The sequence below is a fragment of the Tachysurus vachellii genome, chromosome 1, assembly GCF_030014155.1.
Source record: "Tachysurus vachellii isolate PV-2020 chromosome 1, HZAU_Pvac_v1, whole genome shotgun sequence".
NCBI lineage: Eukaryota > Metazoa > Chordata > Actinopteri > Siluriformes > Bagridae > Tachysurus > Tachysurus vachellii.
In genome coordinates this window covers 26,905,755-26,923,185 of record NC_083460.1, presented here as the reverse complement: position 1 = coordinate 26,923,185, position 17,431 = coordinate 26,905,755, and the positions used below count along the sequence as shown (strand labels likewise).

Here is a 17,431-nt window from a genome sequence, read left to right as displayed (position 1 = left end):
TCTCACACACACACACACACACACACACACACACACATTCACTCTCTTTGTTCTCTTCTTACTCTTCCTTGTGTTGTATTTGATATGCATGGAAAGAACTCTCATCCATGATATACATTATAAATGAGTTTCCTGATTTAGCACATTTGTTAGGTGCCTAAAAAGTTGTTCTTCTTTCACACAAGCATACAAGTGCGCACACACACACACACACACACACACACACACACACACACACACACACACACACACACACACACAGCCTTTTTATTATTATTGTGAGGACCTTCCAAAGACATCATTAGTAATAAAGCTAATTAATGCTATACCCACTAACCTCAATATTAAAAGAATCCTATTGGTTGATTTAGTTATTTAAATAAAAGCTACAGTTAAAAAAAAAACTCTTTTGATTTTTGAAGCCTATCAAAACGCACATATTCCTTTATCTTTGTGCCAGTCCAGAATCGTACACTATAGCAGATATACTGCAGGTTATACTCAAGTCTTAAAATCTTCTGTCATACATCATAATAGAGCTTAAAAGTGTGACATATCGAATCAGGTTTATTTTCTACAATAATCCAGACACTTGTTAAGCACTGAGTATTGAGTAAAATGGAGATAATGTAGTTTTTTTTTATAAGCAAATCAGTTCTACATTGGTCAGAAAGATAGAGAACTTCTTCTGCAGAACTGATGATCATTTGTATCTAATATGGAACTGTATGTAATGTAATGTATGTAATGAACTCTTCAGTTTATTTATTATACCGAGCCACTGAACCAAAAGACAAACAGTGATGTGCAAAAAGCATCTGAAAAAAATATTATTTTGTTAGAATACTATTTAAAATCTTCTAACAGTCTTCTATTTGCATTGTCTTTGATTATAAAGATCAGCAAACTGGAATAAAAAACCCATAGAGATACATCACAGATTTACCAATAAAACATCAATATGCGATTTGTTCATGCCGTGGTGTATAGTTCCGCAAAAAAACAAAGAAAACAAAGAGGCATGCAAAAAGATTCAACTTGTGTAATAACTCTCTCTCCAATACGACACAGCCATCCATTTTTTTTACACAACGGAACGGATGAAGTGTGATGAATCGATTATTAGTCCTCCGAGTTTGATTAGCAGTTCCTTCTTATCCCTGTAGAAATTTGTCCTTTTGTTGTTTTGGGAGTCGTGAGTCCACACACACACACACACACACACACACACACACACACACACACGCACGCACGCACACACACACACAATGTGTAATTGTTTTGGTAAGCCTGTATTGGTGAGAGGAAAAAATTGCATTTCACACATTTTACCCCTTAACCAAGGCAGCGGTCTGAGTCATAAAACAAAATCATTAATATTGCCTCTGCCGGCTGCTCTCCGTATAAGCGGTCACACAACGCTGCAAAACCAACAGTTGATTTATTGCGTATTTGTCATATATGGAAGCGACCAGATGCGGTCCAGATTTTCTCCCAGCAGCCTGTAATATGCTGATTGTTCTGAATCTATATCCACGGAGCCTGGCGGTGTGTAATCAAATATTACTACAGGAGGAGAGCCTGGCTCTCGGTGGAAAATAGATGATGCACGAGCCGCCGCTGCACAGCTGTTTACTCCATTCGATACTCTTTTTTTTTTGCCTATAGTAAACACTGATTACTCGTATTTGTTTGAGGGAAAAAAAAACACGTCTGAAGAGACAGGTGGTGCCTTTTTGTTCACCAAAAAAAAGGGGCTGCATTCAAAGGAAGAAATTCCCTCGTAGGAAGAAGACCACGGAGATCTGCAACAGTAACCGAGGGAATGTGTGTGTGTGTGTGCGCACATCATCATGAGCGCTAGACGCAGTCGACACACTGTTACCAGGACCCGGAGGATTTGAATTGTTCCGCCGAGTTCAAACAACAGATTGGCAAACGCAGGGACGTTCGTGCTTTTGCTGCGGGAAGCACTCTGTGTGAGGAATGTGTACGAGTCTGGTTTCAGCTCGCCTGACTCCATCAGCATATGGGCAGGAACATCGGGGTGGAGTTTAGACTGACGAAATGTCACTCAGCTGAGAAGCAATCTTATCTAGCAGTTGCAGGCATCTCTCTCTCTCTTTCTGGCTCTCTCTCTCTCTTTCTTTTTCTTTCTTTCCGTCTGCCTCTACACCCTCTGTCTCTTTCACTAACTCGCCCCATCCCCCCTTTCTCCTCCACTTTTGTGCTTGTGAGCACACGTTCATTCGCTGTCTCCAAGTGCAGGAGGCTCCTTCGAATCTATCACAATTAGAACACATGTTGTTATTTGAGTAGAAAGGGAGCAGAAGGCGATCCCCTCTGTGTCTCCACTGTATCAAATGAGTAAAGAAAGCTCAGCTTACGAAGGCGGAGAAAAGCGGCAAGATCTCACAGGGCCATGGCTAAACGGTTTCCCTGACAACAGTATGAGTTATTCATCTTTTAGATTTTGCTTTGCGTGTGTACATATATAAATATATATAAATATATATTTAATAATTTCATCGAGTCCACATACAAGGGAACGGGATCATGTACATCACCCCATCACAAGCAAACAGCCTGTTACATCAGCATTTTATGGCTGGGACAATAACTATTTCCAAGCGTGCATCCATAAACCTTGTGAGTAACGCCATTGTCTTTAAGATTCATCTCGTGATAGGTGAAGGATGGAAGAAACAGTCGTAGCGTCTATTACAGGACGATGCTTATTGCACGCATATTGCCATTCTGCGATGCAGAGCACTTTACAAGCACAACTGTTTGCTCTTGATGTCAAGCCATTTGGCCGAGATAGGAACATTTTCTAAATAGCCAGAGATCATTTAATTTGTATTTCAAACCCAACACCTTCAAAGGTGCTCCAAAGTAAGGAGGAGTAAAGGAAAAGTGTCCTTTCTTTCAAACTCTGGCCTTTGTGGCTTTTCTCACAGGGACCATGGTAGAGAGAATCATCATCTGAACTGAACCCAGAGTCATGATGGCACAACATCTTCCCATCTTCCCCCTCACCCACCATTCTTTTCCCACACCGTCTTAGCTCCAGCCCGTTATTATTTACGATGGATAAATTTATGGAATGAATCCTATGAGGGAGGTTATTCAGTTCCTCAAGGTGAAAATGGATATGTTTAGCACTTAATGAATCCGGCCTGGCCCTCTCCCCCATATATCAGCATGTTATTAAGCTGTTTTAAAATCCCATTATGGTGTTTCTCCTTGAACAAGTCATGCTTTTATAGCACTGGCCTGTCTTTAAAACTGACCTTTTTAGCTCGCCTCTAGAGCTGGACAGTAAAAGAAAATATGTTTGAAAGAGTGGGAAAAAAAAATGTTGATCCTCGCTTCTCTCAAACATTTTTTCAGGGGCTTTCAGGGGCATTTTCCAGATTCTGGATATGTGTGGGAGCAACGTTGCCGCAGTAATAAGAAAAAGGTTTCAAATGGCTGAGAAGGCTGCTAGGAACACAGATTTGGCAAGACTTGGCGATCTACAAATCGTAGTTCTTCATCAAAATTCAGCCCGTGTTGCAGAATGAATTGTGTTGCAATTTGTTATGGATCGATTAAGAGCTCCTGAGTCAATGGAGGATTACTGTAAATGGTACATGGCTACAGTATGTCTCTGTTCTTGCAAACTATTTAAATGTGTAGTCTTTAAACATCTGAAGTCTAGTTTGGGTGAAAATAGTTCTAATTACTGACGCTCTTCCAATCAGTTTAATCTTCTTAGTTCTGTAATGATCTAGCTTTGACCTAACGCTGCTCCCTGGGGAAAACTACTCCTTGTGCTTTTCATTTGGGTCCTTATTTACTTCCTAAAGATATTCGAACATATCTAGAGATCTTTTTCATGTATACAAAGATTACGGTGCACTTCAGAAAAGAAGTGAAAAAGAAATGTTTTAGCATAATACGGAAAGGAATAGAGAAAACAGCCCCCAAAAAAAAAAAAAGATTAAAAAAAAAAAGAAAAAAGATCAAGCTATAGAAATACGGGAAAAAAAGGAATACAGGACACAAAGACTGTAGGGACAGAGGTATCTAATCCAACAAATGCCATTCTTATCAGGTTCTAGTGGATTACTTTGAGCCTCCTAACCACAGAATTCTTTGCTGCCAGACACTCTGCACAGCCTATGGGCCAGGAATCAATAGGGCTGCATTGATTTCCCTGTGTCCCGAGACAGCCTCCACTTTTATTGTTGTTGCATTTCACATTGCCCTTACCATTACTGCCACACTGCTACTAACAAGCATGCATAACTGTAGAAATAGAAAACTTTGCCATTCGCACTGTTTTTGTCTCAGAAGGCTGTGGAATAATTTACACACAGTTTTGTCCTTGGAATGTTTTTGAAGACCTGCCAGTTTTCACACATTTTGCATAGACCACAAAGCTACACGGAAAAAAAAAAAATTCTCCCTTTTTTTTAAAAAACAAATTTATTAAATATACAGCAGATGAACCAATCAACATGTTAGTCTAAAACGATTGACAACTCAGCACGTGTTTAGAACTCGTCAATATTAACTGACAACCTGGAAGCCCCGCCCCTTCCTTTGATCGCACATCATTCATGCCTATTACCCTTTTTTCCACTACAAAAAATCGATCAAAAGATGTCTTGGCTAACATTAAACCTTTTTCTGCTGAAAGAGAAAAACCAACCAACCAACAAACAAACAAACAAACAAAAATATGATTAAAGATTAAATATGCCTACAGTCAAGTATAAAATCCAGCATAAATATAATTTTAATGTAATGATTGTACAGTGATTATAAGAGCATTAGTGCATGTTGGGGTAGAAACCACAGTACACTCTCTACATATGGGGCTTTAACAAGCAAGCAGCAGCTCAACACCACAAAGTTACTAGTGCCCAGTGCTTATTATCGTACAACTCTGTATGTTTTTGTTCTGTATACAGTATGTGCAGTTTTTTTAGCAATATGCAAGTGATTTGTGAAAGGACGCTATTGTCTGGGTCTGTAAATTGTTCCGTTACATGACTGGCAGGTGTGTCTTTACAAGTTTGACCAAGACTTTGACACATTCTTCCTTAACTGTTTGCTACATTAACATACTGTTAGTTGGTTAGGTGTGATGCTAGTAGTAGGAATATGAACTAAATGCTCTACCTCTCATTGTTTTTCTTTTCACAGATGACTCGTCCTATCCAGGTGAAGCCGGCTGACAGCGAAAGTCGTGGAGGTACCATCAACCTTTTTTTTCTTCACACTGTTTATGCCACCGTGCTTCATGTTACTTTAGCTCTCGGTTATTTTTTCCCTTTCCTCTATCTCTGGCTTTGCTCTCGTTCTGTTCTCTCACTTACGTTCTGTCTCTCTGATGGATGCCCAGAGTATTCGTTTTAATTAAGGAGGCTGCGGTTGTACTGAATGGAAAGGAAGGGGCTTCTGCTGCCTGTCTAACCTTGCTCCCCCTGCCAAGCCTATTAACGACACACTGTAAATTAAAAAGTAATTAGCTGGGATATTGGGACGGGAGCCCTGAGCCCCAAGCTCCCAACTAGATGTCTGGTCAAGCGGAGGGGTATATTGTAAACAAGAGGTGGAAACGCCACTGGGAAGTGGAAGACGGGTGGAGGAGGATGCGCGGCTTGCAAAACAATCAATTATATTACGGGGCTTTTGCCAAGACTTTCATTTATGCACACTTAATTCAGTCTCCTCTGAACACCACGTGATTTGTGTTTTTTATTGTATGTGGATCTGAGATAATATGTATGTGTCAAGCATTGGTGGATTTATTCAATGTGACAAGGCATGAATGAGAGGCTTGTTTAAATCACTCTGGTGCCATGACTCCCTTGTTGTACAGGGATCCAGTTCGGTGCAGATGGATTAAACGAATCTGGCAATGTGTTGGATCAGTCCACAATTCGAACCAGCAACTAAGAAAGCTTCCTGTAAAAGCCTACCATTTTAGCTTCTGGTTGCCCCACCCCCAAAATGGTTCATCCCAGTAGTAGATAGGCAGGCCTTACTCTGTGAAGATTGATGCCCCATAAAGCCCCATTGATTTTACCATTGTGGAGGTGTTTGTTCGCATTAACCACAATGCTCTGCTGTCTTTGGACTTCCCTGCAAGCGGCCAGTTTTAGCACTCCCCAGACTCCCCTTGGCCATCCTCAGGCTCCCTTATTGCCTGACTCCTGGTGATTCTGGTGGAGATGGAAAGCGTGCTTAGGCCAGCCCCAATAGTTACACATCATCTTAAAGAACAGACCAGAGTAGCACCTCAGGAGCAATCCAGCACCAATGTGACCATAATGGTTTTGGGGGGATTTCTAACCATCCTGAGCTCTGGCCTGTATATTTCTCTCTGCTACAGTCATTATGGGCTTGCTTGAAGCCTAGTGCTGAGTGCTAATGTTGCCTCTCCACATGGACATAGCTTCTGCTCCTAAAGGTGCAAGATCCATGCAAAATTATTTAATTACCTTCTTACAATCATGGTGAAATGGCACCAGGGTTTAACACTAGTCATTCTCTGGGATTGAAGAAAGTTGTGTGGTGTAGCCCAAGGTGGCACTACCACTTCTAATTACACTCCTATTCTCATTAAGTGGTGAAAAGGTCATACTTGTTTAAAGAGATAAGTTTAAAAAAAGAAATGAATAAAAAAATCAAAGGTCTTACTGGAGAAGACCTTCAAAAAACCTTGAGGAAACCCTAGTCCATCAGGATTATCTGTCTCTAGTTATTAAGACTGCAAAGATAATTTGATTAAACTGTCTTCTTCATTCAGTTGTCCCTGCTGGTCACATGTATAAAGATCTCCACATTGGCTTATCTCGTTGACACATTGCCTGCTTACATTAAGATGGTGGGGCATTTTCATTAAAAGTGCGCTGAATGTCGACAGGTTGCACAGCTTGAATTTATGAGGACAATCTACCTGTTTGTGAAATGCCCGTGATATGTCAGAAGCATGCAATTATCGTTCCCACAAACTTTAATGGAGCTGGAGCTTTCAGCCCACCGCCTTTTCCAGAGGAAACAATTTTGTTATGGTTCGAAAATGATAGAACTCGCAAATAAGTGTTTTCAGAGAAATGAGAGCTTTTCATTCTACTCACCCAGCAATTCATAATGGTGGAAAGCATGTGGGAGCTCGAAACTTGCAAATTAAAACGCAAGGAACTTCCAAAGCACCATTTTTTTTCACTTTACATTGCTAGATGACAGTATGTTTATTGCAAACTATTATATCCCTGGTTGAATTCACATGCACACACTTTCTCTTTTTTACCCCATACACACACACGCACACACACACACACACACACACACACACACACACACACACACACACACACACACACACTTGCTTCCTCTCTTCCCCAGGGCTTAGCTATGAAACTGATTTTACTTTAGAGGCAAGGCTGATGACCGGTACAGTCTGAATATAAAATTGGTAGCTATTACTATTTGAAGGGCTGTTCACTACCCCTGAGTGGCCTTTAAGACCTAACAGAAGATAAATCAGTTTTAGTCCCTTGTGATTTTTATAGATTTCCAGTCCATCTTTCTGTACAGATCCACCAAAATCCCGCCATCCACTTGGTTTTGACTTTTCATGTCTAAATTTTAACATGTTTTCTGTCTGTCAATCTGCTAGTAGAACAGCTTACTCGATTCAGAGAGTTGTCCATCATAAGGGAATAATGATTTCAGTCCAGAAATCACACACACCACAGATGCAACTGTGCAAGTCTTTCTCTCAGCTCTTCGCTCTACTCATGGCCACTCTCCTGTGTTTGTATTAGCTGTTTTCTGAAGGACAGAGGGCGGAATTGCTTAAGCTCACTCAGATGCAGCAATGACGAGAAATTGACCGAGGAAGCAGTGAGGTTCTGTATATTTTTCACTGGAATAACGATTGTGTTGGAAGAAATGTGGCCTGGGATGTACGCACACACAATAAACCTCAGCACTCCATTACATGCGATACATTTTTAAAATGATCACTGGACGCAACCGTTAAGCCCCACCAGTTTTATTCTGACCAATGAAATCACTTAGCTAAACAGGAAAAACCCTATAAATGAATTAGTAAGCTAGGTAATAACCTAATTAATGCTACACGGAGTAATTAAATATTAAGACAATCCCCCAAGATTACAAACTTAAATTTATCTCCAGGCAGAGTTGAATGCTGTATTTTGTTCTTAAAGACACACTAAAGAGCTTGTGGTTAAGATTGAACGCTTCATAATTAACACAGTATTTCTACATAAACAGGCCTTCAGTATGATTTAGGAGCATTAAGCTTTACGTTTACGTTTGTGGTGTCTAATCCAGAGTGTATTCCCACCTACACCTTCAACATTCCTGGCACAGGCTCCAGAGCCGTCTCAACCCTGACTAAGACATTTCCAAAGACTTATTCCGAAAGCCATCAGCTATCTTAAACCATTTTCAGTTCTGATCTGACTATAACATTTATAGTTGTGTTTAGTCACATTCTGGACTGAATTCTATTCAAACGCTAACGCTATTATGTGTAGCAAGTCTTGTACTGTATTTGAGCCTTATGACTCGACATTATGTCACGACATCAAACCTGACAAAAAATATTTCATAAATATTTGTGTACAGTATCTTTATGTGAGTTGTCATGAAGAGCTTCCGTATACACTATATCATGCAGTCTAATGAACCCTTCTCATAAGTGTAATTATTAAAACTTTTTTATGTACAGTATGACTAATTCCTATTCATGTAGTGCTTTAGTGTCATTCAGGTGAAAGGCAAACTTCTTGTTTTCCTTAATCTTCTATTAAAATGCAATGCAAAATGATTTCCTTTCCTCTGAACAGCGGACTGCATCGCCGTGCATGTGTGAGAAATCATTTTGCATTGCATTTTAATAGAAGATTAAGGAAAACAAGAAGTTTGCCTTTCCCCTGACTGATGACTGTGTCTCTGTTCATGTGTGGGAAATCAGAAATATTTCACACTGCAGAAGAAAAAAATCTTCTGATTTCCCTTTCATTTGCTCTTTATAATAATAATAATAATGTTATAGCTATAAGATATATAACATCTATAATGATAATAATATTATAATGCAGGTATAGTACCTATGACCTAAGCACCTAAGCATTTTTACATGCCTAAGAAATGTGCTGTTCGTATCAGTAAAAAAAAGCAGGCTACAGACCTACAGACACAACCGTTAAAGCTCAGCAGACACACTGAGCTGTGCTGCTTAGCCTTGGCTGGGAAAAGGGCAAGTGAAGGGTCATGTGCTGGAAGCAATGTGTGTTTTCCTGACGAGAGAGAATCTATATTTCCTGCTTAGATTGCACCCGACTGGGTGTATACAGTATATGAAGTCGCTTGGAATAGGCTGACAAAGATAAAGCCATGTTAATCCCCCATATAAGGGTCAGCACTTCATTATATTCCTATCCTAAGGCACTACGCATGCCCTGTGACACATACAGAGTCGTGACACATACAGACTGAGAATCCTATGGTGTTCATATACTATAATTAGCCATAAGATTAAAATATTGTGCTACCAAATCAGCTCTGACTCACTGAAGTTGGGACTCCACAAGCCTCTGTCGTAGAATCTGGCACCAAGATTCCTCAAAGCATTCTTGAACAATTATTTGCAGCCAGTAGTGTTCCCATGAAGGATGTACTTGGTCTGCAACAATGTTAGCTAGGTGGTACGTATCAAAGTAACATCCACATGAATACCCCAAGATTTCTCAGTGAAACATTGCCCAGAGCTTCACACTTCCTCTGCCAGCTTACCTTCTTCCCATAATGCATCCTGCTGCCATCTCAGTGCCACACTCTGTATCTGTATGTGTTCAGTGCTCCAGATATTCAACTGTATTTGGATTTAGACCTGAATTGGAAATGGCCTAATTCAGATTTTTTTGTCTTTGTTTATTTTTTGTATTTAAATATAAACCCTAACGCTGGACACTTCATAATTGGCCCCAACTAGTCATGAGCATGGACCTTCCAGTTAAATCCTGCTGCATAATTATTGTTTTTGTTTGTTTGTATGCACACTGTATTTTTAAATGAATTTAATTGGGTATTTTCTAGCAGCATCTTTTAAATGAGTGTCCTGACCAGGCAGTTACTAATGATGAATGTACAGACCTTGTAATTGCATCATGTAGTGCTGCGTGTTCATGTTAATAAATGTCTTTTTGTCTGGTCAGCTTCAGATCTGACCTCTTGCTCACATGAAAGGCATTTATTTTGTCCTCTTGTTGCGCAACTTTAGTCTCAAACAAATGTGCTGTGACCATTACTGACAATCTTGAATAATAATAATAATAATAATAATAATAATAATAATAATAATAATAATAATAATAATAATATGCCTTCAGTTCATATCTGTATTTGTATTCATTTTGAACACATTACCTGTTCATTCTGAATAATGTATTTATATTCAGTTGCACTCCTAATATAGTCATATAGTCAAGGGAGCAAAAAGAAAATGTTGGATTCAGATAACTAACTGAAATAAGAGGCAGATAAGCAGAACTTTACATGGAAGAAACAGTTTGGATTTATTGCAAATACAATTTCAGATATAATATTGCTATAATAATAGAGAGTATCACATTTAGAAATGTAAATCAATTATTTTGCAGACACTGGGAGGTCCACGGTCAGTCAGGTTCACTCGTCAGTCAGCTTTGTGATATTCTCTTGGCTGGAAAACATTAAAAAAAGGAAGATACCAACCCTTAAATCCCAGAGGAAGAATGTTCAGCAATGACCCTTCCTGATACAGAAAACTTATATGTACTACAGAAGAATAAATATCAGAAAAAAATAGATTAAAAGTGTTGAAAATGTAGTATATAAAATATATAAAAGGACAAAGCCTGTTCCTTAATGTAAAACTTGGCTCATATAAGAATTCACATTTTCCTCACAGTGCAGCCATCCAACAAATGATGCCCTTTTAGCGGTACGCCTACACCCTCCACACACACACACACACACACACACACACACACATCCTCCCGTAATCACACGCATGTAAAGCAGTGTCTAGGAATTCATTTTACCTCCTGTGCAGGGCAGAGCCAGAGGACCACCAAAGGTTGCTGTTGAACACAAGAAGGAAAGGTCAGAAATCATGTTTAGTTTTCCTCCGACTGCGAGCTAATTCCAGCCAGCAGATTGTGTCCCTGTTGAGGCAAGGCAGTGCAGGCCTGAGCAGAAGGACGAGCAGGCACAAGGTGATCCGCTCAGCCCTGCTGCTGTCACCCTCAATAAGAGCCACTCCCTTATCACCGTCACAATCACCTGGAGAAACAAGCTCGCCGTCTTATCCACAAGCGAGGGAGAGCGCCACAGGACATTACACAAAGCAGCCGTCTCCATGCACATTCTCCAATTTTTTCCCCCCACTGGATCACGTGCTCAGTAGATTTCCAAATGAACTCAGAATTGTTTTTGTTTCACACTAAACACTGATCAGACTGTCTTCACTGTGTCATTATTTTCTGATACGCATACCATTATTAATTTGCAATAATCACCATGAAATATAAGAAATGCATACGCTGGGTTTATTAAGTGCATCGCTGTAGTAGACAGTAAACTGGTAACTGAGTGTATGTACAGTGTATTCGTTTTCATATACAAAAAGTCGCCGGTTTATTAAGTGCTGTATAAGTGCATGCAATAAACTCGGTGGGTTATGAAGCTCTAAATTTGTGGGAGGATTTCTGAGGCTGTTGTTCCCAAACCTAGGCTCGTGGATTTTTATTTAGATATTTTGGATCTGTCTCAAGAGTCTTGTGATGAAAAGTATCATGTGTTGTGATACTGTGTTTGTTATATATTTGTGTTATATTATTAGGGATGTGTTGATATCAGGTAACAGGAATCAATCCGATACTGTGCTCATACTTAGAATGCGAGTAAGTAAAAAATACATGGATGCAAACATCTGAGAAACTACAGCATCTTCCTACAGACAAAGCAATCTGATACACCAGCTAATGGTGTTTAAAGAGTAGATGTAATAGTGCATGATGGTGGCTGACCTTAGTGCACTGTGAGACTGGTCATTAAATATGAGCCCAAGGTTTCTTGATTTGGGTGCACGCAAAGGTATAAGCGAGCACGAGGCAGTAAAGTATAAGAGAAATTGTTGCTTGAGAGAGAGAGAGAGAGAGAGAGAGAGAGAGAGTGAGAGAGTGAGTAAAGGTACAATCTGTGCCATCTTGTCCTCTGTGTTCATGGGTGTAAAAAAAAAAGGCTTTCCTATATAATCCCCACCATTAAGGTCATCGCACAGCACCACTTCTGCACAGCTTGACTTTGATTCAGTCAGCATTTAACATATAATGAGGCTATTTTGAGTCCATGATTATTTAGTGCTTTCTTATATTGCTCTAAATGCAAGCTACAAAAGCTCTGGTGTCTGGTGCTATACAACCATGTCATTTTACAATCTGTATACATATTGTACTGTATGCTTGTTGCTGGATGTTGCTATACAGATGTTGTTGATGGGAGTATGTACGCTCGCTATGGGCTCGCTGATTGCACACACACTGAAGGAGGCTCTCTGGGTGTTCTGATTGGCCGGCTGGGTCAGAAGGAGCCGAGCCAAATCACTGCAATCACCAGGCTGCTCCCTCTCACGCCGCTAATGACGCTCCTTCATATGCAGCCGCCTCATTAAAGCCTGCGTAGTCCTACTGCCCCTCACACACACACACACACACACACACACACACACACAAACCTTTTTTCATTTACTATTCCGTGTAAAGAAGCAAGAGCACATGTTCAACACATAATAATAATTTATACACATAGAATAATAATACACATAGTTCTCATATACAAATAAAGAAATACAATAATATAATACATAAATGTTTAAAAATATATTAGGAAAATTAACCTGAACTCATATATTTATGAGTTCAGGCTTATTATTATTATTACTACTACGTTATTTTGGATCTGTCTCAAGGTGGCAAAAGTGTCATAATAATGTTTCATAATAATAATTACTATTGATATATATTTTTCTATCTATCTATCTATCTATCTATCTATCTATCTATCTATCTATCTATCTATCTATCTATCTATCTATCTATCTATCTATCTAGCTAGCTAGCTAGCTACTACTGACAGCTAAGAAATCCATGATCCATGCTTTCATGAAATGATGCCAAATATTAAAGCAAAGCATTCTGCACTCTGTGCTCTTGCACTTTGTGTTAAAGTAAATAAAATGTTCTGAGATATGCTGATTGCTTTACGGAAAGCAATTATCAGAATATTTTTATTGACAAGTACCAAACAACATACTCATACTGAACGCACTCGTACTCCATCTAGTTCTGCTACACCCCTATATACGTGTATGAGCTCTTTGTTTTGAGAGACACACACATACACACAGACAGACATACAGACAATGGGTGGGAGCAGCCCAGATGGGGTGGAGCAGGTTCTGGGCTCCGTGCAGGGCGAGCAGCTCCATCAGCAGATGGGAGGAGATTAGAGCTGCTGAGCCGCAGAGCCGCACTGAGACGCAGCACGCAAAACAGCAGCCTCCGGAACATTCCACACAGCTCTAGCACCATCTGAGTGGCTTATTGCAGCCTTCCCACACACTGAGCTCACTTTTAAATATCTCAAGGATCTTTAATCACAAGTGTGCTAAATCAAACGGATGAATATTACATGTAAAATCCACCAAGGCCACCAAACAAAATCAGCATTCTGATTGCGTGTAGGAAGCTGGCGGCTTGGATTTACACTACGCTTACAGTCGGGTCTTGTATTGAGTGCCTCAGACGAGGTTGTCCTTCTGCGACGTCTAAAGCAACGGCACCCAAATGAGATTCGATTCACCTTGATTACCTTGTAAAGAGAAGTACTGCTCTCAAAAGGCCTGCCGTCTAGTGCAGCGTGTAATTAACTGGACACAGTTTTTTTTTTTGTTGCCTCTGACACTTTTGCTTGAAATGAAACAGTGACTCTGAGGTTAGAGGGTAATTACATCTATCTGGGGCAAATCATAGGTACATACATACATGTCTTTTAATACAAACTGCACTGTAACCTCGAATATAAATAAGGTAGAGTGTAATAGATTAGAGAGAGAGCGAGAGAGAGAGAGCGAGAGAGAGAGAGAGAAATTAAAAATATCTCTAAAGTAAGCTTCTTTTTCTGCATTTTATTTTCTGCATCTTTTTTTAAATCCATAATTCAGCCCACTCCAATTCCCCATGGTTAAAAGATTTAAAACACTAGGTGAATAAAATGTGTGTGAGGCATTTGAGAACCTAAAATAACTTTTTATTTATTTATTTATTTATTTATTTATTTATTTATTTACCCCAGACACTTTGTAATGTTTGAGGAAACTGATAAGAAAAGTGAATGAATTATGAATGTGGCACAAGAAAATGTTAGCCATTTACATCCTGCTTTATCTGCATCTTGTGATCTTTATCTGTGTGATAGAAACACAGCTCGGGGGAAGACTGTTCAATGACACAGGATGTGACTCACAATATATAGATACCTACAGAAAAAGAAACTATATCGACATACAAGTGTGTGTTTGTGTGTGTTTGTGTGTGTTTGTGTATACCTATAGCACATACATACAGGTACAATTTGAGATCCATTAAATACATTTAAAAAATCTAGTACTTTAAGTAACAACAATTCAATGCTTGCAATCAATTCTGAACAAACAAAAATGTATAAAAACTCAAATGGCTGTGATAAAGAATGCATTTGATAACCTTTTTTTTTTTTTTTTTTTTTTTTTTTTTTTGGCTAAAGTGTGAAGAGACTACGAACAATTGTGTAGTCATAAACCTGTGTTCAGAATTAGAAGCCTGTGTTATGAACATCCAGGAATTAGAAAGTTGGCCTTTTTTTCCCTTCATTTGGTTCTTTCCCCTTTAAATCCTATCACTTTCTCCCTCTTTTGCTCTCCTCATTCCTCAACTCCGTCCATCTGTCTGCAAGACCTGCCACGGATCGTTTACAGCTCCATTATTTATGACGCCTGCCACACATCCAAAAATAGCCCAGCGGCAGACAGCCGTTAGACCTTGGAGCAAAAACACCGGCCTGCTTGGGGGCCATCATTATGCTAAAGTCATGCTGCTCCGTGAGACACTGCAAAACGGCTCTAAACAGTGCTTACTTGTAGCGATGGCAGGAGGGGTGGGCATGGCGAGTTTGGGCACAGTGATTCTCCTGCTGTAATGGCTGAGCTCGTTTGGTCAGATGGAAAAAATGACAGAGTAACCTTTTGCTAGAGATCATAAAGGAATGTTGTGCGTGTTGGTCTTGTAGTCTTACCTGGAGGACGGCTCATACACTATACACTTAGTCCCTGAGTTACGGACAGATGCGTTCTGATGACTTCATAGTAACTAGAAAATATCGCGAGTCGAAACCATGACCTTAGAGAATAGTGATCAGTATGGGGTAGTAAACTGTAAGGTGTTAATAATTTAACAAAGTACAGTATATTTGGCTAATTCAATCGAATATAAAGTTTGTTCAGTAAATAATCCTATCTGCTAGAAAAACCTTAATAATGCCGTTAACCCTAAAATGAAATCGCTAAATCTACGTCTCATACACGCATTGAAGTATCGTATAGTATCATATTCACCGTGATTCTGTCTGACCTCTTCATACTGGAACAACGTTAGGTTGTTGATTGCTATGTTAACTTAGTTGTGGGAAGATAAGGATGGCGATGATAAAGGAGCAAAAAACTAAAATATTCAAGTCAATTCAAGTTCATTTGTACAGCGCTTTTTACAATTGACATTGTCTCAAAGCAGCTTAACAGAACATAAACATAGAAAAAAGGTTATTATAAAGAATAATATAAAGATTAATAAAATACAAAATTTAAGATTAATATTAGATATATTTAAATGTGTTTGTATTTATACCTAATGAGCATGTCTGAGGTGACTCAGGCAGCAGTGGCGAGGAAAAACTCTCTTGTATGGAAGGAAGAAACCTTGAGAGGAACCAGACTCAAAGGGGAAACTTTTCCTCATACGGGTGACACTGGAAGGTGTGATTATAAAATATGTTTGTTCTAACACAGACATTTGCACTCTGTAGCTCTGTAGGCGAGGCAATTGACAAGGCGGCAAGGCGGGAGCCCAACATATAGTACCACATACGCTGCTACGATTGCCTGACGAGCAAAATGAAAAATATATTTACAGTTTTGTCGTATCGCTATCGTCCATCGTAAGATCGAAAATACTTTCGTAACTCGAAGAGTATCTGTATAGCCAATGATTTGTGGACACGTGATCATCAAACCCATATGAGAAAGGGTTGTTCAACATCCCCTTAAAGACTTTTTCCACCTTCTGCGAAGGCTTCCTGTTAGATTTTGGAGCATTAGTGAGGTCAGGCACCGATATCAGATGAAAAGGCCTGGCATGTATTCCGTTTCAGTTCATCCCTGAATTGTGCAGGGCAGCCTAGTTCTTTATTGTCATGGTGGAGCAGGTTTGGATCTCTTGTGCCCCTTTTCCACCGAGGCAGTTTGAGTGCTGGTTCGGAGCCAGAGCCTAATTTAGAACCAGTTCTTTCTTTTTCGACAGCCAAAGCACCGGCTCTGAACCAGGAAAAGTGGTTCTTAAGTAGCACCAAAACGTTACTGGTCTACACTTAAGAACCGCTTGTGTCAGGGGCTGTGGGCGGGCTACTGTTAGCGCATTTGATAATGTACCTTAAGTATACTAATGTTTTATACACTTTTACTTTACCGCGATATGATACATTATCAGCACACATGATAGTAGGTAACTACATGCTAAGGCTAACTTTTTTCTGTGTTAATGATAAAATAACGTTATGTACTTTCTCGATTACAACCTCCGTTTATACAGATTACATGGAGTTGCTCATACACGTTGGATTCGCCGCGTTTGGGTGTTAATGTAGGTTCACAAAGCCATGAGCATTAACAGTAAAGTAACATCCGCCATTGTTGATGTGTTCGTGTTTGCCGCTGCTGCGCTAAAGTTGCTGGGACACGTGACACGTACAGTATACAGTGACGTCAGACTCGGCTCTGTGTGATGCTCTCTAGCCGGTGGAAAGGCAAACCGGTTATTAGAAGGTTCGACAGTGGAACCAACTTTGAACCAGCACCAGCACTAGCTCTGAACCAGCACCCGGTTCTTTTTGGTGGAAAAGGGGCAATGGTTCCAGTGAAGGGAAATTGGAATGCAACGGCATACAACATCCTATACAATTCTGTGAATCTAGCTTGGTGGCAAAGGCCTGGGGAAGCTCGACGTATGGCTATGATGATCCGTATACTTTTAGTGTGTAACTAAAA

At 39.8% G+C, this 17,431-nt stretch overlaps 1 protein-coding gene across 4 annotated transcripts in view; it reads left to right on the top strand.

Annotated features, from left to right (window-relative positions):
- celf5a (cugbp, Elav-like family member 5a) overlaps window positions 1-17,431 on the top strand; it is a 178,862-nt gene that overhangs the window by 87,210 nt on the left and 74,221 nt on the right. For all 4 annotated transcript variants that reach the window (XM_060880469.1, XM_060880454.1, XM_060880462.1 and 1 more), the window contains exon 3: window positions 5,197-5,245. In XM_060880469.1, coding sequence (XP_060736452.1) covers window positions 5,197-5,245 — 49 coding nt within the window. The remainder of the gene's footprint in view (window positions 1-5,196; window positions 5,246-17,431) is intronic.